At 34.8% G+C, this 25,511-nt stretch overlaps 1 protein-coding gene across 1 annotated transcript in view; it reads left to right on the plus strand.

Annotated features, from left to right (window-relative positions):
• The window catches only part of PCLO (piccolo presynaptic cytomatrix protein), an 876,537-nt gene that overhangs the window by 704,804 nt on the left and 146,222 nt on the right, over positions 1-25,511 (plus strand). Inside the window, exons 15-21 of the mRNA XM_053719164.1 lie at positions 117-225; positions 1,835-1,902; positions 6,562-6,761; positions 9,071-9,121; positions 12,964-13,094; positions 20,032-20,058; positions 21,387-21,480. Coding sequence (XP_053575139.1) covers positions 117-225; positions 1,835-1,902; positions 6,562-6,761; positions 9,071-9,121; positions 12,964-13,094; positions 20,032-20,058; positions 21,387-21,480 — 680 coding nt within the window. The remainder of the gene's footprint in view (positions 1-116; positions 226-1,834; positions 1,903-6,561; positions 6,762-9,070; positions 9,122-12,963; positions 13,095-20,031; positions 20,059-21,386; positions 21,481-25,511) is intronic.

Below are 25,511 nucleotides of genomic sequence, written 5' to 3' on the forward strand. Positions count from 1 at the left end.
TTGCATGCTCTATCTGAACCACAAGAGAAAAAAATTGGGTTCAGTGCCCCTTTAAGTTTATAAAACATATAGTAAACCTTGGCTGTTCTTGAACTGATTAATATTTCATTTTTTAGGAATGCAGGTTCTAGAATGGAGCAACATTCCACTGACAGCAAAGACATATGAAGAGGTGCACAGTATTATATCTCAATCAAGTGGGGAAGCTGAAATATGTGTAAGACTGTGAGTTTAGCATTCTTTTCATGTTTTTTGTGTTGTCTGGGCTACCTTTGCTCTGCATATTTACTGTTAAAGTAAAACCCTTTTATTTCCAGAGTGAAGATATATTGATGATTAGTACATATTTATAAAACAAAATTATGAAATATAAAGGAAATAATTTGACTATAATGAACATTGTCACAGCAATAATAATCTGATAGATATACTCATATGTGTATAATAAATCTATAAGCTACCTAAATCCAACAATTTGTTACCAAAGAGTGTGTGATGTTGCCATCAAATATTATTACCAAGCTTACACCAAAATTACAAGTTGTGCGCTAAATCGGGCGTGTAAATAAGGCAAAAAAAATGAGCGGTTTCCATAGTGCTGCCATTACAAGTTACTGAAAAATCTTCATTTTTGTTTTGCAAAATCCATAACTACTGGTCTCAGATTGCAGAATGGATTGTGGCGGTATAGACCATAATGCAAGCATTTTAGCCGGAACGCACAACCTAAAATACAGCGGTATGGAAATCCCACACTCAAGTCATTTATTGAGTGCGGAATGGAGAGTTGAGTTACAGGCTCGTTTGCGATATAACTATACCGCCGCGACTTGTAATATGGGAGACCTGCCATTCCACTCGCAATGGCCAATTTTTCAGTGGTATAGCCGTTTCCGCACTATACTGTAAAACTTGTAATCTTGGTGTTAGGCAGAAAATTATTTTACATCATTGTCTAGTTACAATTTTATTTATTTTTATAAAATTAACAACAAAGTCATGATTCAGAGAAAGAGTAACATCTTTACTTGTTTCCCTTGGTATACTTTTTTGAAACTAAGCTCATTTCTGTTAAGGCATATCTAGGTACACTCAGGAGCTTTTATTTGTTTTAAGCAATATTTGGCAGTGGAGTTTTCTACAATGTATAACACAGAGATGTACTGGCCAGTACTTAACACAAATTACATTTGCAGATGGGTAAATGAACTAGAAACACAACTATATAAACAATCATAAAGAAATGGCTTTTATGAAATCACAGATATTTAAAATAAGTATGTGTACCTAGAAATACAATTTCAGCAATTTTGGGTTTGCAATTCCTTTTGAATAAGTGTATTATTGATCCACTTTTCACTTTTGTAAAATTACTTAAAGGGACACGAAACCCACATTTTTTATTTTTTTATTCAGACAGAGCATACAATTTTAAAAATGTTTCCAATTTTTTTTCTATCATATTTTCTTAGTTCTCATGGTATTCTTCTTTGTTGAAGAGATACCTAGGTAGGTAGCGTTCACATGTGTGGAGCACTACATGGCAGGAAAAAGTGTTGCCATCTAGTGCTCGTGCAAATGTATAACATTTTAGCAAAACTGCTGAAATAAAGAGCTGCACACGTGCATGCTCCTGAGACATGTGAACTCCTTGCTTTTCAACAAAGGATACCAAAAGAAAATGATATAATATAAATAAATTGGAAAGTTGTTTAAAATTACATGCTTTATCTGAATCATGAACAAAATTTTAAAAAGGGGTTTACGTCCTTTTAATTATATTAGTTCATAGCTGCAGTTCCTTTATCTCAGGATTTTTGTCATTTTGTTTCAGAGATATGAACATGTTCTCAAATTCTGAAACCCCCCAAAATCTGGAGGTCCATGACCCAGGGAAGGCTGGTAGGTATACATTTTCATTATCTCAACACAGCATTTACATACAATTGTGTTATGTTTATTAGTGCATGATTACCTTTGTAAAAATGTAGTCCCATTTATAATTTGTTCAAAGCTGGGGAACCTGGCCACCCATGTTTAAATGGGCAGCGTTACACCCTGTTATTGCACAGCCAATTGCAGGATAGCAGGGGCAGTCAACCACTCCAATCAAGAAGCAGCTTGACAAATGGAGCTCAATGTCTTTAAAGGGACAGTCTACACCAGAATATTTATTGATTTAAAAGATAGATAATCCCTTTATTGCCCATTCCCTAGTTTTGCATAACCAACACAGTTATATTAATACACTTTTTACCTCTGTGATTATCTTGTATCTAAGACTGTGCAAACTGCCCCTTATTTTAGTTCTTTTGACAGACTTGCATTTTAGCCAATTGGTGCGGGCTCCTAGGAACTAAACGTGCGTGAGCACAGTGTTATCTATATGAAACACATGAACTAACACCGTCTAGTGGTGAAAAACTGTCAAAATGCCCTGCGCTAAGAGGCGCCCTTCAAGGGCTTAGAAAGTAGCATATGAACCTCCTAGATTTAGCTTTCAACTAAGAATACCAAGAGAACAAAGCAAAATTGGTGATAGAAGTAAATTGGAAAATTGTTTAAACTTACATGCTCTATCTGAATAAGGAAAGTTTGTTTTGGACTAAACTGTCCCTTTAACTAAAATGTCCATTATAATTTGTTACTTTCTAAAAACAGTTTGATTGTATTGTTACTAGTTTCTAAAACACAGGTCTGTTTGTAACATAACTAAAAAGGACATTAAAGGGACAGGAAACCCCAAAATTTTTATGACCTAATTCGGATAGAACTTGCAATTTTGAACAACTTTCAAATTTACTTTTATTATCAAATTTGATTTGTTCTCTTGTTATCCTTGGCTAAAGGAACAGCATTTCACTACTGGCAGCTAGCTGAACACATCTAGTTAGCCAATCACAAGAGACAAATGTGTGCAGGCACCAATCACCAGCTAGCTCCCTCTATTGTAGGATATGTGCATATTCATTGTCAACAATGGATGCCAAGAGAACAAAGCAAATTTGAAACTAGAAGTAAATTTAAAAGGGTATTTTAATGGCATGTTCTATCTGATTCTTGCAAGTTTAATATGGACTTTCCTATCCCTTTAAACTCAACATTTATCTCTCCATAAAATAGTAAATTAAGGAAAATAAAACAGCATTGTAACAAACATTCATGAGTTACTTTGCTGTTTTTTTTTTTGCTCTTTAATATTTTCAAAATGCGCACATGTTCCACTTTCTCTAGGGTGTTTAGAGTGTCTACATAATACTGTGAAATATGGCTGACCCTGCAACATCATACAAAGTTGTAATCTCAGAGCACAAGCTCCTTTACAGCTGTGCTTAAAGGGACAGTGGATTCAAAATTAAACTTTCATGATTCTAAATACGCAATTTTAAACAGCTTTCCAGTTTACAAATGTGCTTAGTTCTCTTGCTATCCTTTGTTGAAGAGTAAACCTAGGGAGGCTGAGGAGCAGCAATGCAGTACTGGGAGCTAGCTGAATGAACCAATGACAAGAGGCATCTAGGTGCAGCCACCAATCAGCAAATAGTTCCCAGTAATGCATTGCTGCTCTTGAGCCTACCTAGTTATTAATTTCAACAAAGGATACCAAGAGAAAGAAGCACATTTTTGTAATACAAATCAATTGTTTAAAATGACATGTTCTAGCTGAATCATAAAAGTTTAATTTTGGCTTTTGTTTCCCTTTAAAGGGACAGTAAAATCAAAATTAAACTGTTATGATTCAGATAGAACATGCCTTGTTTTCTTGGCATCCTTTATTTAAGAGTAAATCTAGGTAGGTTCATAAGAACTCAGGAGTGTGCACGTGTCTTTAGTATTCTATAGCAGCAGTGTTTTGCAACATTATTTGTGGCTTTGTTATACAATGTTGCAAAACACTGCTGCCATAGAGTACTAAAGACACGTGCACACTCCTGAGCTCTTATAAGCCTACCTAGTTTTACTCTTAAATAAAACATAATAAGAGAATGAAGCAAAATTAATAATAAAAGCAAATTAGAAACTTATTTAAAATTGCATGTTCTATCTGAATCATGAAAGTTTAATTTTGACTTTACTGTCCCTTTAAAAAATAAATTTAACAAAATATTTGTGACCTGTATGGATTTGTATTGCCCTACCTTTAACTGACCACAACAAAGGATACCAGGAACATGGATTCCACCAGACTTTTCAAGAGATGTATCCCTGAACTGCTCTTAGAAACTTAGCAAATTGTGCTAAATAATTGTAAAACATTTATTGTACAATACAGTATGTAATGGCTGATATATGCTTTGAGTTTAATATCCCTTTAACCCCTTGCACCAATTAAATGTGTAGTACCTATGTCCAACACAGAGGCACATGCGGCGGGCCCCACGGTCAGCTTAGACAGTGGAGACTGCAGCTAGTCGCAGAAGGCATCTGTCCTCAGATAGTAAGGGAGCTGATCATGCTCCCTTAGTAGAAGGTAGATCGCCGATAATTACTGAGAGACACTATCTGTGTCACTCTCTGTAACGATCATTATTGCTGCCGAGTGAGAGCGGTGGGAGTAGGGTTGCCACCTCAGCCATGTTTTCCTGGACACTAATGAGTTACACATGCTGCATGGTGTGCAGGGAGGAACATGTATTGTGTTTCTGGACAGCACTATTCATATTCCTCCCTGCAGCATGTGTAACTTATAAGTGTTCTATATTTTAAGGGGTGGGTGGCAACCTTAGGTGGGAGGGAAGGAGGAAGGTAGGTGGATCAGCCTAGCGAGGAGGGGCAGAGTTCCCTACACTACCGAAAGATCATTCTAAAGTTCTAAAGAAAGAGCAAGGTATGGGACCCTATGCTACGGAGCATAGAGTTAATTATTTACTGGCAGACAGTCTGCCAGAGAGCTTTTTGGGAGTGATCAGGGGTGGGAGGATAATCTCTACACTACAGCTAAAATTACATTTACAAGCTACCTGATTAACCCCTTCACTGTGGGTATTTTAGAAGTGTGATACGCAGCTGCATTTAGTGGTCTTCTAATTGCAAAACAATGACAAAGCCATGCATGTCAGCTGTTTCTAAACAAAGGGGACCCTAAAAGGTTTTTACAACCATTTGTCATATGGCTGCAATAGTTGTATGTAAATAATTTCAGTGAGAATTTGAGAAACCAAAAGTTTGCAAAAAAGTTTTTTTTTTCATATGCTCGTATTCGTCAGCCAAATAGTGGCATTAAATAAACTAAAATGGGCATCGATCAATACCTTTGGTTGTCTACTTTAGAAATATATAGTTTTGGGGGTTGATTTAGAAAATTTTGGCAGTTCTGCTGTACCAAATGAGAGTTAGCTCATTGTAACGTTTTAGATATAGCTGCAGAAAAAAGATCTTAAAATGATCAAAAAGGATTAAAAAATATATATGTTTGGTCTTAAATCAATCAGATGATGCCAATGAACTAATTGTATTTTTTTCTACAGTTAAAAAGCTACAAGTTTATATATATATATATATATATATATATATATATATATATTTATACAATACTTAGCCAGTGGCCCAGCACTCCTTCCACTTCGGTGTAATCACCGCCTGGGTGCTATCCTCATAGAGATAAAATAGAACTGTATTGATGAAGGAGGGCATTCACAGGACTTTTTTTGAATCACTCATGACTGGTCCAAGCCGAACTCCCAACAGAGCACTGATATTGCTACTCTGTTGGGATCTCGGCTTGGACGCCGTCATGAGTGGATGCATGCATTGCACCAATCAAATTCGTCTTGAATAAGGCCCATAATGGGGTCGAAACGTCGACATTCTATTTAATGTTGTAACGCATTTGGAAATAAATTTTACACTATCATTTGATTTTTAAAAAAGTCCTGTGAGTGCCCTCCTACATCAATACAGTTATTTATATACATATATATATAAATTATTATTATTTTTTATTTTTTTGGCCAATTTTGCCGTAATTTCTTAATTCTGTGAATAAATAGCTAGTTGAAACTGTCATCCTCTCAAAGTTCTCTTTATGCAAACAATTTAATAAAAATGTATATATAATTTTCATAGTTAAATAAAAAAAAACAAAGGCTCTATTTCTGTTTAAACTAAATGACAGCGAAAATGCTAACATTTCTCCAGTACTTTGGGCAAGCTTTTCTCTGAAATTCCCGTTACTGAAGGGGTTAATGTATATACAGCTGTGTGTAAGCCAGTCAGTTCTTTTACACCAGTATACAGCAAGCAGACCTTGAAATAATGTTGCTAGCATACAGGAAACTAACAAAATTGCTAGATACAGTTAACCACTTAGCTATGATTCTCTACAAATCCTTTTCTATATAACAATTATTAATATATTTAGGAATGTATTCAATGAGCTGTCACAATTAACCATTATTAGAAAGCTAAATGTATTTATCAGTTTATTTTAATTTATTTATTTAATTTATTTTAATTCAGGGTTATAATATCCCACACTGGTGTTAATTCATGCATATCTAAGAATTTGATTATTTTTGTAAGCATCCGGTGCTTAATTTATTTATTTTTTCTTTGTTGCAGTGGAGAAAACCAGGTCTCCTGGTGTTGATCCTAAACAACTAGCAGCTGAACTTCAAAAGGTATCTCAACAACAAGCTCCATCTGCAATAGAGAAAGGTTCATATATCCATTCTGGAACAACATCAGCAGCTTCCAGTGCCGTCCCTAGTCCTGGTCAGCCTGGGTCACCGTCAGTAAGCAAAAAAAGGCACAGCAGTAAGGTACATTTGTTTGGTCATCAGTTAGTAAATGTGTAAAAAAAAGTGCATGAAAAACGGGCTACAGTCAATTTAAAAAGTTCACACTATAAGCTTAAAGTGCTAGTAAATTTTAGATAATCAAATGCCATATACGTATGTAATCTTTGAAATTAAAAAAGTATATGTGCACTTTTTTTTAATCTATCCATGAAAAGGGTTAAATCAATGACTTTAGTAATGCTTTTATTACAATGTTATGCCAGCCCACTGGGATGAACTCTTTATTAATGACAATTCCAATGAACATCCAATCAGTGTGTGTGTCATATGACACTTGAAGTCCAGCTCTTTGAAAGCTCTTAGAAAGCCTATGTAGAAAATTGGAGGGACTGCTCTCTATGTCACAGCCCAGCCAAAAGAGGAAATGAAAGAGGGTGGAGGAACAGAAGATACCAAGTAGGATTATAAATCTAAAATACATAAACACTTTTTAAAAAAATAAGAAGAAGAATTATGTGGTTTTAACTGTACATTAATATATTTTTCATTGCATCATTCTTAAAGTCTGAAATGTATCATAATTTTAAAGAGACACAAAACCCTACATTTTTCTTTCAGGATTCAGACAGAGCATACCATTTTAAACATCTTTCCAATTTTCTTCTATTATTAAATTTGCTTTATTCTCTTGGTATCATATTAAAAGGAGCAGCAGTACACTACTGGCAGCTAGCTAAACAAATCAAGTGAGCCAATGACACGAGATATATATGTGCAGCTACCAATCAGAAGCTAGCTCCCAGTAAAGCATTGTTGCTCATGAGCCTAGGTATGGTTTTCAACAAAGGATACCTAGATAACAAGGCAATTTAGATAACCAAAGTAAATTGGAAAGTTGTTTACAATTGGATGCTCTAGCTATCTGAATCATGAGGAAAAATAATCTTGGTTTTATAAAAATAAATTATAGTATGATTATGAATAATCTTTAGGAGACTTTCCCAGAAGGTTGTCATGTACCTTCTACACTGTAGCAAATAATATTTTGTTATACAAAAGCCCTTGCAGTAGCAAGATCAAGACTGAGAATGCAAGAAAAGTAGTATTTAAAAAATATATATATATTTAAAGAGAGATGAGGTTGCAATAACAAAATGCTCTGTTCTGTTATTATGTTTACGTATTGCACTATTGCATACCTATAAACGTGGTAAGCAAATGCCAGCTCTGAAATGGCAGTAGACTTCCAATCTTAAACTGGACAGTGTTGTTTGATTGGCAGATATGCCCATAAGCTATCCCTGATTGGCTAAGCAGCCATGTTCAGTTTTGGATCGGTAAAGCATTGGCAGTCTGAAGCTGAATTTAGCTGTGCTAATCTACTATTTGTGACATAATACAATATGGGTACATTCAGGTCATGTCGAATGCATGTTTTGCAATGTAATTAAAGGACCATTAAATACAGAAGAAATGCATAATTAACAAGTGCATAAAAAGACAATGCAATAGCACTTATTCTGAATTTGAAATGACTATAAGATTATTTTTTTCCTGACAAATGTCACGCCCCCTGTATCATGTGATAGCCATCAGCCAATCACAAAACGTGTATTTATGTATATACTGTGAACTCTTGCACATACTCAGTAGGACCTGGTGTATGTATGTAAACAGATTGTGCCTATTTAGTAGTGAATTTTAAAGTTGTTGTTTTTTTAATTACATGCTCTATCCCAATCATGAAAGCTTAATTCTGACTTTAGTTTCCATTTAAAAAAAGAAATGTATCCAAATAGATGTGACGTGTATGTATTTGTATTGTACTACAATATGAGTGCACTTAGCAAATTAGAGTGCAGAGAGCACAGCAGTTTGAGTATCCTCTCTCTCCTAGTAGGGAGTCCCCCACAAACCTTCCCTAAATCAACCACAGCCCCTTCTCAGCAACAAAACACTTTTTCAGAGTGCAGACAGGGGTCTTTGCTTAACCTCCATAAAGGAATCCAATATATAGAATGTCCACAGCACCTTTCTTTTTTTCGTAAAAATACTCCTTTATTAGAACATATTAAAACATGCATGATTAAGGTTGGAAAACACCCGAAACATAATATAAAATGGTATATTTTGTTATAGTTATTTTGTTCTCTAGAAAACCCAAAGCTCCCATTTGGGTGTCCAAGACACACATACAGTTTAAACAGAGAAATGGCTGTATCTAACTTGTGATATGTGTCTACTAGTTGATGTTGATTTTAGCTTTTTTTTAAGTAATCTTTAAATAACAATTGTGTTTTATAAATAATCAAAATTAATTATTTTTACAGTCTACAGAAACCATAAAAGTGCCCACCCATCCAATTACTGGTGAAATTCAGGTATGTGAAATGCAAGTAAATGTTGTATATATGTTTTAGCAAAATTTTTGATTAATGAGTGTAATATGTTAGTGTGTGTGTGTATGTGTATATAATGTGTATATATATATATATGGTTTGGTGAGATTATCTAATGAGTCTCGCCAAATTTTAGCTTAAGAGCTATTTCTTTAGCTACGCAGGATTCATTTCAAGATAATGCTTAAAAAATAAAAGCCCCTAGAAGTTTTGCATTATTTCTCTCCATGCCAGCGAATTTTTGATCATGATGCCCTACGTGTTTTACTCCTGCAAATGGTTTTTAACACATAGTTAAATATTGCTTTGAAACTATAGGAAAACTGCTAGTTACAAGCAGAAGCAGCCCTTGAACTAATCTTGTTTGTGCAACTATCACTAATTCTTTGCTCAGTGGCTGTATCTGCTGGGGACCAGCAGTACTCTGCAGCTCCCAAGTGGTACATTAACTATAGGTTGACAACCTTTGCAGGAGTTGAATACTTAGGGTCCAATGATCTAAACTTTACAGGTTGGAACATGAAAAAAATGGGCTGGGGCTGCCTGCAGGGAATTATCCAAACAAAGGGGCTTTCAGCAACATCCATGGAATGTTCCTGTTCCACCCACTAGCAGAGGCAGGAAAACTCATTTGACAATAATAACGACAATATGCTTTACATTTTGTACTATAAGTATGAATTTCACAGCATTTTTTGCATGTACAGTGTTTATTACTATTTTTAAAACTTGCCTTAAATACCTTTATTCCTGCTTAATTTCAATATAAATTTTACTTATTCCATAAAAAAATGATTTTTGCAGCACTATTTGCGGCAGGGGGTTTAGTGCAGTGGGGGGGGGGGTCCAGAGGTTAGGTGCGGAGGGGCGGTGATTAGTTAGCAGTTGGTGGGGGTTTGCGATAGGGCGTCCAGTGTTTTGGGTTTTAAGTTCATGGTTTTTTTTTTTGTTTTTTTTTATTTCGGGGGGGGGGGGGGGGTTAAGTGAATGGTGGGTCCGGAGTTCATGGTTTATGTCCTTGGGGGCTTAAAGGGACAGTCTACTCCAGAATTTTTATTGTTTAAAAAGATAGATAATCCCTTTATTACCAGTTCCCCAGTTTTTCACAACCTACCAGGTTATATTAATACACATTTTACCTCTGTGATTACTTTGTATCTAAGCCTCTGCAGATTGCCCCCTTATTTTGATGATAAAAGTAAATTGGAAAGTTGTTTAAAATGACATGCCCTATCTGATTCATGAAAGTTTAATTTTAACTAGACTGTCCCTTTAAATAAGGTTTAAAACAATAACCAATGAATGAATGTAAATAATACATTTTGTGTATGTGTTTATTTGTTATTCATGTAGAAAGCAGTTCATTATTCATTTTTGTACGAATACACCAAATAACAATATGTATTCATTTTTACATTTGTACGAAAACTATGTGCATCTCTAGTAGAAACTATTTTCAACAATCAGTTTTGTATTCTTTGCTGGAAAAAAGAATAGCTTTAGACAATTTGTCTCAAGCCAAATCAGATAAGTTGATGCACTTGCTATAAAACTGAATGATTGATTCTTTAAAACTTGATAGACTGCATGCATTCTTTGTTGTTGTTTTTTTCTCTGAAATACAGACAAGAAAATTGATCAAAAAAAGAATTTGTTTCTCTCTGCAACGCTTGTTATTTAAAACGTCAAGACTAATGCGTTTGTCCTTTCTTTAAAATATATGAATCACTGTTTTTCTTCAAACACAATATAGTATGGTTATAGACACAATCATTTCAGATTTTGATGCATATTTATTTGCTACTGACGTGATACTTTCTTTGATCACAAATGCGTTATATATCTATGGTACGCGCCATTTATGACATCAGTAATTCTAGGCTCAAAGCTATGATGTGTGTTATATTTATAATAAGGTTTTTTAAAGCAGCATTTACGTACTGGGCTCCATTTAGCAAGCTGTAAAGGCAGCTTTGGAGCCCTTGTAGGGGTAGATTACACAGACAAGCCTGCAGTTGATCATTAAGACTGCACATTCTTAACCTCTCCACAACAATTAAAAACACCCTTGAACTATGTGACCAGGATGATTGACAGCCTCTGCTCTGTTGGTTGCAAGAGAGAAGGGAGGGTTGCTCGGGTGGCTGCTAGTACAATGATAAATGAAGGATATGTTCCTGTTCCCTCTCGTTTTGAACCTTTTCTGTCTAGACTATATTAAACAGAGCCCACTGTGTGACTTGTTGATCTGCATTACATTAATTCATAATGCATTTGCCCCTTATGTGTTTAATCCATATAGTTAGAGTGAGCTCCTTAGCAGCAGTGCCTTTCTGGGACCTAGCTAAACACATCTAATGAGCCAATGACAGGAGGTATATATGCAGGGCTGGACTGGGAGATTAAACCGGCCCTGGAAATGTTTGAAGACTGGCCCCAGCCCTGTCTCCACCACCAGCCCCCCTTGCCCCTCCTTCACCCCCCGCTATCTTGCCTAGGGCCTATTTTCCTCTGGAACAGGCCCCCACACCATCATTAGGAACAGTCCTCTGCCACTTTTCTGCAGCCACAGACCCCAACACCCTTGTCAGGAGAGGTTCTATGCATGTGCACAGTTATCGCTCTGTGATCTCCCTAACCAAGGATGCGGCCTTATGGTGACAATGGCCCACTGTCCCCCTGGGAAAAATCCCAGTATTCCGGAGGGCCAATCTGGCACTGGGTATATGTGTGTAGCCAAAAATCACCAGCTAGCTCCCAGTAGTGCAATGCCACTGCTGAGGATACATGCATATGCTTTTCAATAAAGGATACCAAGAGAAATATAGAAGATGATAAAAGTGCATTTAAAAGTGTCTTAAAATGATATGCTCTATCTAAATCATGAAACTTTAATTTTGATTTTGATTCCCTTTAATTACTAATATATATTAAATGTCTTTTCTAACAGGATATACACTATACATTAATTATTGCATGGACTTTAACTATTCCCATTTTTAATGGTTTGAATAAAGTTTTTTTTTTTTTTTTTTTTTTAAATAATATCACCCTTCAGGAGTTTTGAGGCTAAGAGAAACTCATGGCTCTGACAAGGAGTGGGTTCAAATCTCTTTGAATTGTGCATTTTTCAAGTCATAATGGAGCAGCATGTTATTTTTTTCTTGAAATCTTAATTTCATAAATGTGTTTTATTAAATCTAGGACAGTGTGTGTATATCTAATATTGCACAATGAGGAATTATTTATTGGACAATAGGGCAGCCAGGTGTCCAGTATTTAACTGGACAGTCCAGTATTTCAGCAGGCTGTCCAGTCAAATCTGTTTAAAAATACAGTGCAGTTTTAAAAATCCACTAAGTGGCTGCTACATTTTGGGTAAAAAAAAAAAAAAAAAAGCTGTGTTATATTTTACTGGCTCTCGTTGGTACTGCTCTGTTTATGTTACCAATAGTCATGGGGTAAAATCTGTGCTCTGTTTATTTCACTGGCAGCGATGGTAGGTATTTAAAAAACTGCTCTGTGTGTGCTAATGGTAGTAAGAGTCAGGGGAGGGGTCAAATCACTGTAGTTTGTGCTTTACTGGCCTAAGGTAGATCTTTGGGGAGTGGCCGTTATGTGACCCATTTACCACTTTTGCCCAATCACAGGTTGTTCAGTATTTTTAGTGGAGGGCAACTGGCAACCCTATTGGACAATGCGCAATTATTAGATAAATATTCTCCTCAGTGTCGTTACAGTAATGTTATTTAAATGTTAAAATAAAGTTGTCATGTTTTTTATTTGGATAAAGTATAATATCAAGATGACTTTTTCTGTTTTAGCTTCAGGTGACTTATGACAAACACCTTGGCAATCTCATCATTCATATTCTTCAAGCAAGGAATCTTGTTGCCAGAGATAACAATGGTTATTCAGATCCATTTGTGAAAGTATATCTGCTTCCAGGGAGAGGGTAAGGAAAACATTTATATGCTTGTCAGCCTGAACAGAGAACACTGATTAGATAATAGTTCCTTTTTTCTAAATATATTTGTTCTGTTTTTTTTTCCCCTTTTCATGTTCATGCAATGGAGAAAAAAAAAACAAGACAGCTGCAGGCCTTCCAATTAAGTACAAAGTCATGTAATAAGGTATCTGCCTTCCAAGGATGAGAAACACAAAACATACTTCAGTTTAAAATGACATTAAACTCAAAATTGTATTCCCCAGAACTTTTATTTACACTGTATATTTACACCCCATATGCTTGATAACATTGACCCTGCAACATGCTACACAGTAACTGCTTGATCATTGTAAGATGTAATTGATAGCTGTCCCTAATTGCAGAGGAAACAAGATACATTTCTCTTTTGTACCTAATTGCAGAGGAAACAAGATACATTTCTCTTTTGTACCCAGAGATAACAAACACTTTGATACTGTAATATCAAAAGTTTAATTATTCTGAGCATATTCCTTCTTTTCCTGTAATTTGACTCAGCAGACTTCATAAGCATAACCTTGTCACATAGCTGTCTCTAATTGGCTTAAACAGAGGTGTACATAAGGTAATGCAAAACAATGTCATTTTTCCTAACAAAATGACCGTGGGACGCCTTGTCTACTCAAGTATCAAGTCCAGATTGGCTCCTACAAAAAAGACAAGTGATGGGGACAATATTAAAAAGGAAATGTAATAAATACAAATTAATGCCAAAATGAGGCCCTGAATTCCACCATAAAGACATACGGCTAGATTACAGGTGGTGCGATAACTTTTGCACACAAGGAATATCGTTTTTTTTTTTTTGTTTGTTTTTTCGTGAACTGGGAATAGCGCTCGTATAACAAGTTGAAACGAAACGTGAATATGAAGAACATATAAATGTAAAATATGCGTAAACGGGATTTGTGTTTCACGCTTAAAGTTTAAAGTAGTGTCGGATTTGCGCTCATGCAAACATAGTTATCTTAGGGAGCATTATTGAAATATTACATATAAAATAATATATTAAAGTATCTATAATAATATTTAATAACTATTATTAATGTCTTTTACTATTTTATATGTAATACTTCAATAACGCACCTTAAGATCTCTAACTTTTCACCTTAAGATCTCTAACTTTTCCTCAAACCTGACACCGCATTAAAGTAACTTAAATCTAGAAACATGAATCGCGTTACGCATATTTTACATTTACAGTATATGTTCTTCACATAGAAAAATATATAATATTTATTATTAAATATATATATATATATATATATATATATATATATATATATAATGTTAATGTAAGATATCTATACCTATATATCTATAGGAATAGATATACAAGTATAGGTATATACAGATATATATACTGTATATATAAATATATGTGTTTATAATAAAAAGAACATATTTCTGTATGTGAAGAACATTGGAATGTGAAATATTAATAACTCCTGTCAGGTTAGCGCGCGAGCGATAAGTGTTCGTTTTTTCTTTTGCACTCTCCATTGAAGTCTAGGTGGCAAATGAGCAGTTGCAATATCTGAAGTCCAGAAAATAACGTGTTCCGGGTTTATCGTGTGCACAAACTTTCAACTTAACAAACACGTGCTACTCGAATCGCGTAAAAAGCTTCTAGCGAAATTTATTCTTGTGAAATGTAATCTAGCCCATAATTTGATAATATCTCAAAAGTGTCGTGTACACATGGAGCAATGGTTTAGAACCTCTTAAGCAAAAATATAATTTCACAATATATTTTCCAGTTGTGTCTTTTGCATTTTCATGAGATATCTTTGCAGCATATGGGAAATAAAAGTTCAAATGGATTGAAAGGTTTCAGTTTTAAATAAAAGCATTTCTGCAAAACACTTCACTTAGCAAAAATGTCCTAGTAAAAATTATTACTATTTTTCAGCAGCATACACACATATCCTGTGAAGGCTCGTGCACCAGTAATCAGGCTCAGTGAACTGGCAGTGATGTGCACTGTGCCTGTGAAGAATGAATGTGTGTCATACAAGCCACTGCTAACTCTCTCAGAAAGTGTGGCATTTTAATATTGGTGCATGCGCCCCCTCACAGCATATGGGATTATGCCACTAAAAACAGTAATACGTGATCTGTGGGGTGACAGTAGAGCGCTAGTACAAAGGAGATACCACACACTTACAAAATGAGAAGATCCTTCGTTCTTCTCAGTGTTGTTTAAGTGAAAAGGGGAGTGGGGTAAGTGCGCTAAAAAAGCTAAAGGTATCAGAACAAAGTTTAATTTTTCTTAATGATTATTAGTATTACATTAATATTTGAAGTATTGTTTATGTTTTGCTATGTTTAAACAGTGGTGAAAAAATAAGATGTGATCTTCGAAATATATGCTAGAATAAAAATAAAAATTAACTAATAAGACAAGTGTTGAGGGAAAGTGTTGTTCTATAAATTAGGAGTGGATTTGAACTTCTCTAAGTGATATCATAAACAAGTAACTAAAAATGTTGCTAAAAAAGGTAATGTGAAAAAATGTATCGTTAACAGTGTTTAAAATTTATTATGTGTGAAAACTCCTTATATAGGGTTATACGGTAATAAGAGACTGAGTAGTAAAAAGTGGAATATCAATAGCAATATTTGAGATTATATATTTATGGGTCCAGAACTCAAAATAGCAGGTTCCAAGGGACCAATCAGATAGCCCTTATATAGTAAATGCACACAGATGTAAAAAATCTTACATCTTTATTATCGATTAAAAGTTTTACAGTATAACAATTAGAAAGGGGACGTCTCCCCAATTGCACAGCCTAAAATTTCTCTAAAATCAGACTTAAAAAAACGATCTCTGTAATTGTCAGCAAATATTCAAAAACTATATATCATATAAGCACGGTTGAATTTATATTGTGAACTCTCGTAATGATAGATTCGTTATCCGGAGTGAATTTTTTTATATCACCTTAAAATTATGTGTGAATAGTACAGAGTCTCTATGCAAGTTCCGTAATAGATTGTGATGACACACAGAGGTATGTTTTCTAGGGGTGATTACACACTCCCTTCAATTGTGGTTAAGACAAATTTTAAAGCTTACTTTTTCTGAATCCTGGAAGAGCTTCTGGAGCCTGTGTCCGCCGGCTATCTCTCAGCCGAGTCAGCACGCCGCATGGATCTTGGCGTCTGACGTCACCGGTAAATCCGCCGGTTGTCAAAAACAGAAGAAATTCTCAGCTGGAGTGTATGTTGTATCCAGGTATGAATCGGGAGATAAGTTCTTTGTGAGCCAGTAGAAATTGCACCCTGCACCTAGTGCCAATGCACGCAGGGATAAGTTAGACTCAGATAATGATGATTCGAAACGTAGCAGAATAACCCGGGTTACCTCAGATATTGATTAAAAGTTGATTTGAGATTCAGATGTCATCATCTGTAATAGGCACAGTCACTTAGATCAACGTGTTTCACTCACCAGGGAGCTTTATCAAGATGCAGGTGACTGGCAAAAGGTGTCCTTAAGTAGGCTGTAGATAATTCTGATTGGTCCTTTTCAGATGCTTTTTTGTGAAGGTTTTGTAAAGGAGGGACATTATTAGTTACAATGGATTAAAATTTGATTTTTAATGTATAGTGTAAGTAATTATATGATATAGAACATTTAGTTAGAATAAAAACCAGTATTTGTTGGCTTGAAAACAACCATTTGACATTTAAAACAACAGGAAACCAATAAGAAAAATGACTTAAGCACCAGAAAAAGAACTGCTACAGCCTACTTAAGGACATCTTTTGCCAGTCACCTGCATCTTGATAAAGCTCCCTGGTGAGTGAAACGCGTTGATCTAAGTGACTGTGCCTATTACAGATGATGACATCTGAATCTCAAATCAACTTTTAATCAATATCTGAGGTAACCCGGGTTATTCTGCTACGTTTCGAATCATCATTATCTGAGTCTAACTTATCCCTGCGTGCATTGGCACTAGGTGCCAATTTTTAGTTACTTGTTTATGATATCACTTAGAGGGTGCAATTTCTACTGGCTCACAAAGAACTTATCTCCCAAATCATACCTGGATACAACATACACTCCAGCTGAGAATTTCTTCTGTTTTTGACAACCGGCGGATTTACCGGTGACGTCAGATGCCAAGATCCATGCGGCGTGCTGACTCGGCTGAGAGATAGCCGGCGGACACAGGCTCCAGAAGCTCTTCCAGGATTCAGAAAAAGTAAGCTTTAAAATTTGTCTTAACCACAATTGAAGGGAGTGTGTAATCACCCCTAGAAAACATACCTCTGTGTGTCATCACAATCTATTACGGAACTTGCATAGAGACTCTGTACTATTCACACATAATTTTAAGGTGATATAAAAAAATTCACTCCGGATAACGAATCTATCATTACGAGAGTTCACAATATAAATTCAACCGTGCTTATATGATATATAGTTTTTGAATATTTGCTGACAATTACAGAGATCGTTTTTTTAAGTCTGATTTTAGAGAAATTTTAGGCTGTGCAATTGGGGAGACGTCCCCTTTCTAATTGTTATACTGTAAAACTTTTAATCGATAATAAATATGTAAGATTTTTTACATCTGTGTGCATTTACTATATAAGGGCTATCTGATTGGTCCCTTGGAACCTGCTATTTTGAGTTCTGGACCCATAAATATATAATCTCAAATATTGCTATTGATATTCCACTTTTTACTACTCAGTCTCTTAGTACCGTATAACCCTATATAAGGAGTTTTCACACATAATAAATTTTAAACACTGTTAACGATACATTTTTTCACATTACCTTTTTTAGCAACATTTTTAGTTACTTGTTTATGATATCACTTAGAGAAGTTCAAATCCACTCCTAATTTATAGAACAACACTTTCCCTCAACACTTGTCTTATTAGTTAATTTTTATTTTTATTCTAGCATATATTTCGAAGATCACATCTTATTTTTTCACCACTGTTTAAACATAGCAAAACATAAACAATACTTCAAATATTAATGTAATACTAATAATCATTAAGAAAAATTAAACTTTGTTCTGATACCTTTAGCTTTTTTAGCGCACTTACCCCACTCCCCTTTTCACTTAAAAACAGTAATACATTTGAATCAAAGCATTTTTGCTAATAGAAGTACATTGCAAAAATGATTTTATTTAAAATTGAAACGCACCCATGCGCGTACAGTGAACATGTGACATACTGTACATTTACAATTAACCTGTACAGCAACATTCCTTGTTTTTAATCAATGTGCTGAAAAAGTTACCCATTTTTATCCCTGCTTGGAACACACTTCTAATAAAAACTGCTAGTTTCTGTACAGATAACCAACTAACATATACAAATACACACACTGTTTAAATGACTGAAAAACAAGTAAGTAGTGTGAGGTAAAACTGAGCATTGCCATTAAAATCCAGGCTGCTGGTTTGCTGATACTTTGCTTAAAGGGACACTAAACCCAAAAAAAATTATTTTGTGATTCAGATAGATAGAGCATGCAATTTTAAGTAACTTTCTAATTTACTCCTATTATCAAATTTTCTTCATTCTCTTGTTCTGTTTATTTGAAAATCAAGAATGTAAGTTTAGATGCCGGCCCATTTTTGGTGAACAAACTGGGTTGTCCTTGCTGATTGGTGGATTAATTCACCCAGCAATAAACAAGTGCACAAGTGCTGTCCAGGGTCTGAAGCAAAAATTGCCTGGCTCCTTAGCTTAGATGCCTTCTTTTTCAAATAAAGATAGCAAGAGAACAAAGAAAAATTGATAATAGGAGTAAATTAGAAAGTTCCTTAAAATTGCATGCTCTATCTGAATCGTGAAAGAAAAAATTTGGGTTCAGTGTCACTTTAATTTTACTTGTGTGTATTTGGAGATATAATTCAGAGCCCTTGAGCAGATTTGTAACCTATTTCTGAGTGGACACAGTTGCAGGAATTTCTTTTATAACCACATATACAGATATAGTGCTCCATTTATGAAGCTGCAAATGCAGCGTCAGTGCCCTTGTTTTGCAGGCTCACTCAATGACTGTCTGAGTCTGCATTTGCCAGTTAGGAAGGAATGGTCTTAAGCTCTCTGGCACCTCCATGGTGATGACTTTAAACGTATTAGTCTGAAGTTATTAGTCTAGAAAGATTAACAAGACTGCTCACTGGTTCCGCGAGAGCAGGGGCGGGGCTGTAAAAGTAATTCTGTCAGCAGATATTGCCTCACTCCTCATAAAATCAGTGGGACAGGTTCCCTGTTTAGGCACCTTGTCTGTCTGCATGCAAACAAATGGGGGGAGCAGTATCCTTGTATCCATGTTACAAACTGTTATCGTGTAAACATAAAATTTTTTTACTCAGGGATGATTCTAGAACATATCTAAATAAGTAAAATAAGGAAGTAATTTGCAAATCCAAGGCAAATATCACATTTGAGGTTTGCAGTGTCTACAATAAATTAAGGCTCCCAGCACCACTAGAATTGCGACTTGTTGACAGACAAGCCATAGACGCTTTACTTACTTCCTGGGAATACTAATTATTTTAAAAGTGCTTTTTTCTTCTATGCTCTGATGTTTCTAAAAACAAATTTAAATCTACATTGATTCTATAATTTTATTTCTTCAATTGAAGTTCAGGTTTGGCTTTTTATTTACAAAGTATTGTAATGCAATTTGTTTTATGTGTTTCATGTATTTTTTGGTCCAGGATTTGAATAATTTCTGGGAGCAAATGTATCACATTCTTGGATAATGCGTTTCAGATCCAGCACCGATTCTGATAAATAATTTGTTTGTTGTATGTGTTATGACTTTGTATGTATATCGTCTTTATCTCTAGTGACTTCCTCTCCTTTCCTATCATTGTGTAATGCTTTGTGTTTCATCATTGTGTCCTTGCAGCCAAGTCATGGTTGTCCAGAATGCCAGGTAGAGTTTGCTTTTATTTCTATTACAATATACTGAGCTTGATCTGTTACTGCATGAATAAGATGAAACCATTGTTTATACTTTTGAACGAAGGTGACACAAAATAGAATATTATGTATTCATATTTTTAATACAACATTGGGTCCATTCATTGTAACAAAATTCACTATGACTATGGAGTTAAGCGTTTTATCTGTAGATAATAACCACCTTGTTTGTGTTATTATGTGATGTGGTGTGCCATTTCCCAGCACAATATATTATTGCTACGTGCTGCAAATAGAAATCCATTACGTTTTTTTTTAACCAGGCATTGTAGAAATCCATTGATATAGTGAGTGGTTTCAGCGATATGCTTCAGTGCATCAATATTCTCGAAGACTTGACTACTAATGCAAACTGCAGTTTAATAAAATGTGTGTGTCACAATATTACCTTTCTATAAAGTTAGGTAATTCAAAGGGATTCTAATTAGATAAATTTAACATTTATGTAGCGTCCCGTACTCTAAAGATTTCTGTCATCCATTTGAAAGAGCAAAATCAAATCTATTTTCTGTCATTCATATGAATGTGCAGCATCTGGACCTATTGAATTTTTTTCGCATTTAAAATAAAAATAATACAACTGTGTATGTTGTGTACTTCCTCTTAATGGTCATTGGCTGATAACTACATTCTGTAATAGCTTATAGCTAGATAGGTTCTTCTTGCTAATGATCACGGTTTAATAGGTACTAGCTTATGCTTGCTAATTAGTATTAGTAGGAAGAACATATATGTCAGTGGATATAAGTTGGAAGTGCACAACTAATTCTGCTATGTTAGTTTACATTGAAGAAGATTTTACTATATAGTTAGGCAATAAAAATGCCAACATGTTTAAATAATATAGTTTTTTTTTTTAGTATTGTGCATTCTTTATAAATGATAAATCACTAGTAATTCTCCAGTTAGACAAATATGAATTAAGGACCAATATTTTTAAATCATTTATGTAATTGAACAATAAAGTATATAACTCATCGCATTTTAAGAAAATCTTTAAAAAATTACATTTATGCTGTTTTAGAACCACATATTTTTTAATTAAACAAATTATTTTTGATGATTTACCTTTAAAAATGGAGCTCAGATAAAATTTAAAAAAAATGGAGCTCAGATAAAATAAAAATAAATGGAGCTCAGATAAAATATATATCAAACCAGCTACTCATTCATGGTGGTTACTATCATTCATCTTTCATAACAACTACCTTTTGTTTTACTATTAATGCATGGTAGAAGATAGTTTTCTGTATTAAAAGCATGGAACTATTTATGTTTTAGTGCTGAGTACAAGAGAAGAACAAAATATGTGCAAAAAAGCTTGAATCCAGAATGGAATCAGACTGTGATTTACAAGAACATCTCAATGGAGCAGGTTCGTATTTCTCCAAGCTACATTACCCAGGGCAACCAAAATATCATTGTTTGAGATTATATAAGACATACACAGGTAGGCAAGGGTTGTGTGCCCTTTCTATAGTCATAATAGGGATATAAATAGCACAACTTCAAATATAAAAACAGAGGGCTCTATTATCAAAGACTTGCCAGCATTTACGTGTCTCTCCTTCACATCCAAAACCCTACATAGGGTCCGATAATCTAAACAATGCCAGATCAGACAAGGTCTTTCTCTCCGACCCTCACAAAGGGCTGCCCTGGTGGAATTATCGTAAAAAAGGGGCAGTCCCTGCAAGTGGTAAATGTCTCCTATTAAAAGCAATAGAGCTTGCTGGAAAGGGACACTTTGTGCCGTATAGTGAAGTGAGCAGGTGGCGCAAATATAAATATAAAGTAAATCCTGCAGCAAATATAAATATAAAGTAAATCCTGAAGCAAATATAAATATAAAGTAAATCCTGCAGCAAATATAAATCCCATTAGTCTGCTTTCTGCATATAGCATCTTACACTTGTCTATATTTTATTATGCATTTGTTTTTCTATTAGGGTATTAAGTATTTTTACTGTTTTGAGAAAAGCTCTACAGATTTTTGTGAGAAAAAACTGAGAGATCTTTAGTGTGAAAAGCTTTACAGAATTATACTGGGAATAGAGAGACATTTTTATTAAAAAACAACAATTAAGCTTTGTATTTTGTACTTATAAGTATGAATGCTTTCAAGCTAAAATTTGCCTTTCTAAAATCCTTCAAGGGACGTCACAGTGCTGACTAGACTTCTCAAATAATCTTACCAGACCAAAGAGCTTTAGATAATCTAGCGCAGAGAGAGAGAGGTAGATAACATATAGAAATATTTGGGGCTTTTAAAAAAACTTGGCTAAAGCTCCTGTTAAGCTCCTATCTCGTGTCTAAGCTGTCATCTGTATGATTAAGAGGTTCCTGTAGTTGTAATAATGTATATGAGTTGTATTTGTTTCAAATATATAGAACATTGTTTGTGTTAAGTTAATAGAGCATGAGAAATGTAATACAATTGTATAAATTAACTAGAAAAAAAAGGAACTACAAAACCTCAAAGGGATATTAAACCCAAAAGATTTATTTTGTGATTCAGACAAAGCATACAATTAAAAAAAAAAAAGTTTCCAGTTTCTTCTTTTATCATATTTGCTTAGTTCCAACGATATTCTGTGTGGCATAGATACCTAGGTAGTCATCTGGAGAACTACATGGCAGGAAATAGTGCGCCAACTAGTGCTCTTGCAAATGGATAACATTCTTGCTAATCTGCTGCCATATATTGCTCCAGAAATGGGGTGGCTACTAAGCATACGTCCCTGCTTTTCAACAAAAGATACCAAGAGAACGAAGAAAAATATATAAAAGAAGTAAATTAGAAATTTCTTTAAAACCACATGTTCTGTCTATTGGGTTTCATATCCCTTTAAATACAAAATTGTTTTACATTTTTTATTAGAAAAAAATAGTTTTTTTGAAAGGCTCCTGCCAAAGCTGTCTGTTAAAAATTCCAGATCTTAAGAGGTATTTTATTTAATTTAAAATAGCAGCCCTTAGTCAGGGCCAGCAGGGGGCATCACATAGACCTGTTAATGGAAGAAAAGGGGATAGATACAAGATGTTTATGCAGTCAAACAATACCACTATTAATAATGTTTTATTTTAGTTTAGTTTGTAATATTCACTCATAGTATTAATGTTAAAAAGACTTGTTGCATTATTCTGTAAACTATAAATGACCCTTTAACCAAAAAATAAACAAACTCATGCATGGAGCATAGAAAATCAGTTGCTTCATTCATGCTGCTAAAACAATTACTCTAAAGGAATGAAAGGCTTTAAATGTACACTATTCTATGTCCTTGTCAGTTGATTGATTCCGATATCAGCCAATAATTAGCAACCAATAAGCAAGTGCTATCTGGGGTCCTGAACCTAAAATGGGCTAGCTCCTAAGCTTTACACTCCTGCTTTTTAAATAAAGCTAGCAAGAGAACAAAGAAAAAATGATAGTAGGAGTAAATTAGAAAGTTGCTTAGAATTGCATGCTCTATCTGAATCATTAAATAACAAATTTGGGTTTAGTATCCCTTTAAGAGACAATTTCATGCACGCCCATAGAACACCTGTGTTCAGCCAATTTTAGGAAAAATAACAATTATTCTCTGTATTTTGTATTTCTAAGTACGGATTTCTATTTGTTTTTTGCACATCCAGTGTACTTAAATTACAATGTACGCTGTGCATATTAAATGTTATTTATTGCTCTGTAACTTACATACAAATTTTACAATTTTGATAAAATACGATTTTTGGTGAACAATTATGTTATAACTTTTGATGCACCTTAACAGTACACTTTTCCTGTGTATTTTTGTGTGAATAATTCGATTTTTTGTTTTGTATGATATTTAAAACTATGATTTTCATTGTGTACTTTTGTAGTATATTCATCTTCTTCCTATACAAAAATGTAGTATACGCCGCTTAGCGAGACACCCTGTTTTTTAGGGTAAAAAGTGGCTTTAGATGATTGCACCAGGGAAATAGAAGTACTGGCGAGAATTCTTAAATAATCTCGCCAGCCCAGAAACCTTTAGACCTAAGAGTCACTAAATACTGCATGTTGGATAGTGTGGGTGCTTTAAATCTCTCACATAAGATTAAAGGGACTGTATACTTAAAAATGTTTTATTGTTTAAAAAGATAGATAACCCCTTAATTACCCATACCCTAGTTTTGCTTAACCAACACAGTTATATTATTACACTTTTTACCTCTGTGATTACCTTGTATCTAAACCTCTGTAGACGGCTAACAGATATTCTCACACACAAACACACACTCTCACACACTAACAGATACACTCTCACACATCTTCTCTCTCACACACTAACATACACTCTCACACACATTCTCGACTCTTTCATACACTCTTACACATTCAGACACATTCTCTCTCACACACACTAACCGATACATTCTCACACACATTCTCTCACACACACACACACACTCTCACACACTAACAGATACACTCTCACACATCTTCTCTCTCACACACTAACATACACTCTCACACACATTCTCGACTCTTTCATACACTCTTACACATTCAGACACATTCTCTCTCACACACACTAACCGATACATTCTCACACACATTCTCTCACACATACACACACTCTTACACACTATCACACACATTCTCTCTTGCACACACTTTTACACACTAACAGATACTCTCACACACATTCTCTCTCATACACACTAACAGATACACTGTCACACACATTCGCTCTCACACACACTCTTACACACTAACAGATACACTGTCACAGTCACCCACATTCTCTCTCGCACACACTCTTACACACTAACAGATACACTATTACACATATTCTCTCTCACACACACTCACACACTAACAGATACACTCTCACACACATTCTCGACTCTTTCATACACAATAACAGATACACTCACACACATTCTCTCTCACACACTAACAGATACACTCTTACACACACTCTTACACACTAACAGATACACTCTTACACACATTCTATCTCTCTCACACACACAAACTAACAGATACTCTCACACACATTCTCTCTCATACACACTAACAGATACACTGTCACACACATTCGCTCTCACACACACTCTTACACACTAACAGATACACTGTCACAGTCACCCACATTCTCTCTCGCACACACTCTTACACACTAACAGATACACTATCACACATATTCTCTCTCACACACACTCACACACTAACAGATACACTCTCACACACATTCTCAACTCTTTCATACACAATAACAGATACACTCACACACATTCTCTCTCACACACTAACAGATACACTCTTACACACACTCTTACACACTAACAGATACACTCTTACACACATTCTATCTCTCTCACACACACAAACTAACAGATACTCTCACACATATTCTCTCTCACACACACACT

Source organism: Bombina bombina, chromosome 6 (assembly GCF_027579735.1).
Source record: "Bombina bombina isolate aBomBom1 chromosome 6, aBomBom1.pri, whole genome shotgun sequence".
Classification (NCBI taxonomy): Eukaryota; Metazoa; Chordata; class Amphibia; order Anura; family Bombinatoridae; genus Bombina; species Bombina bombina.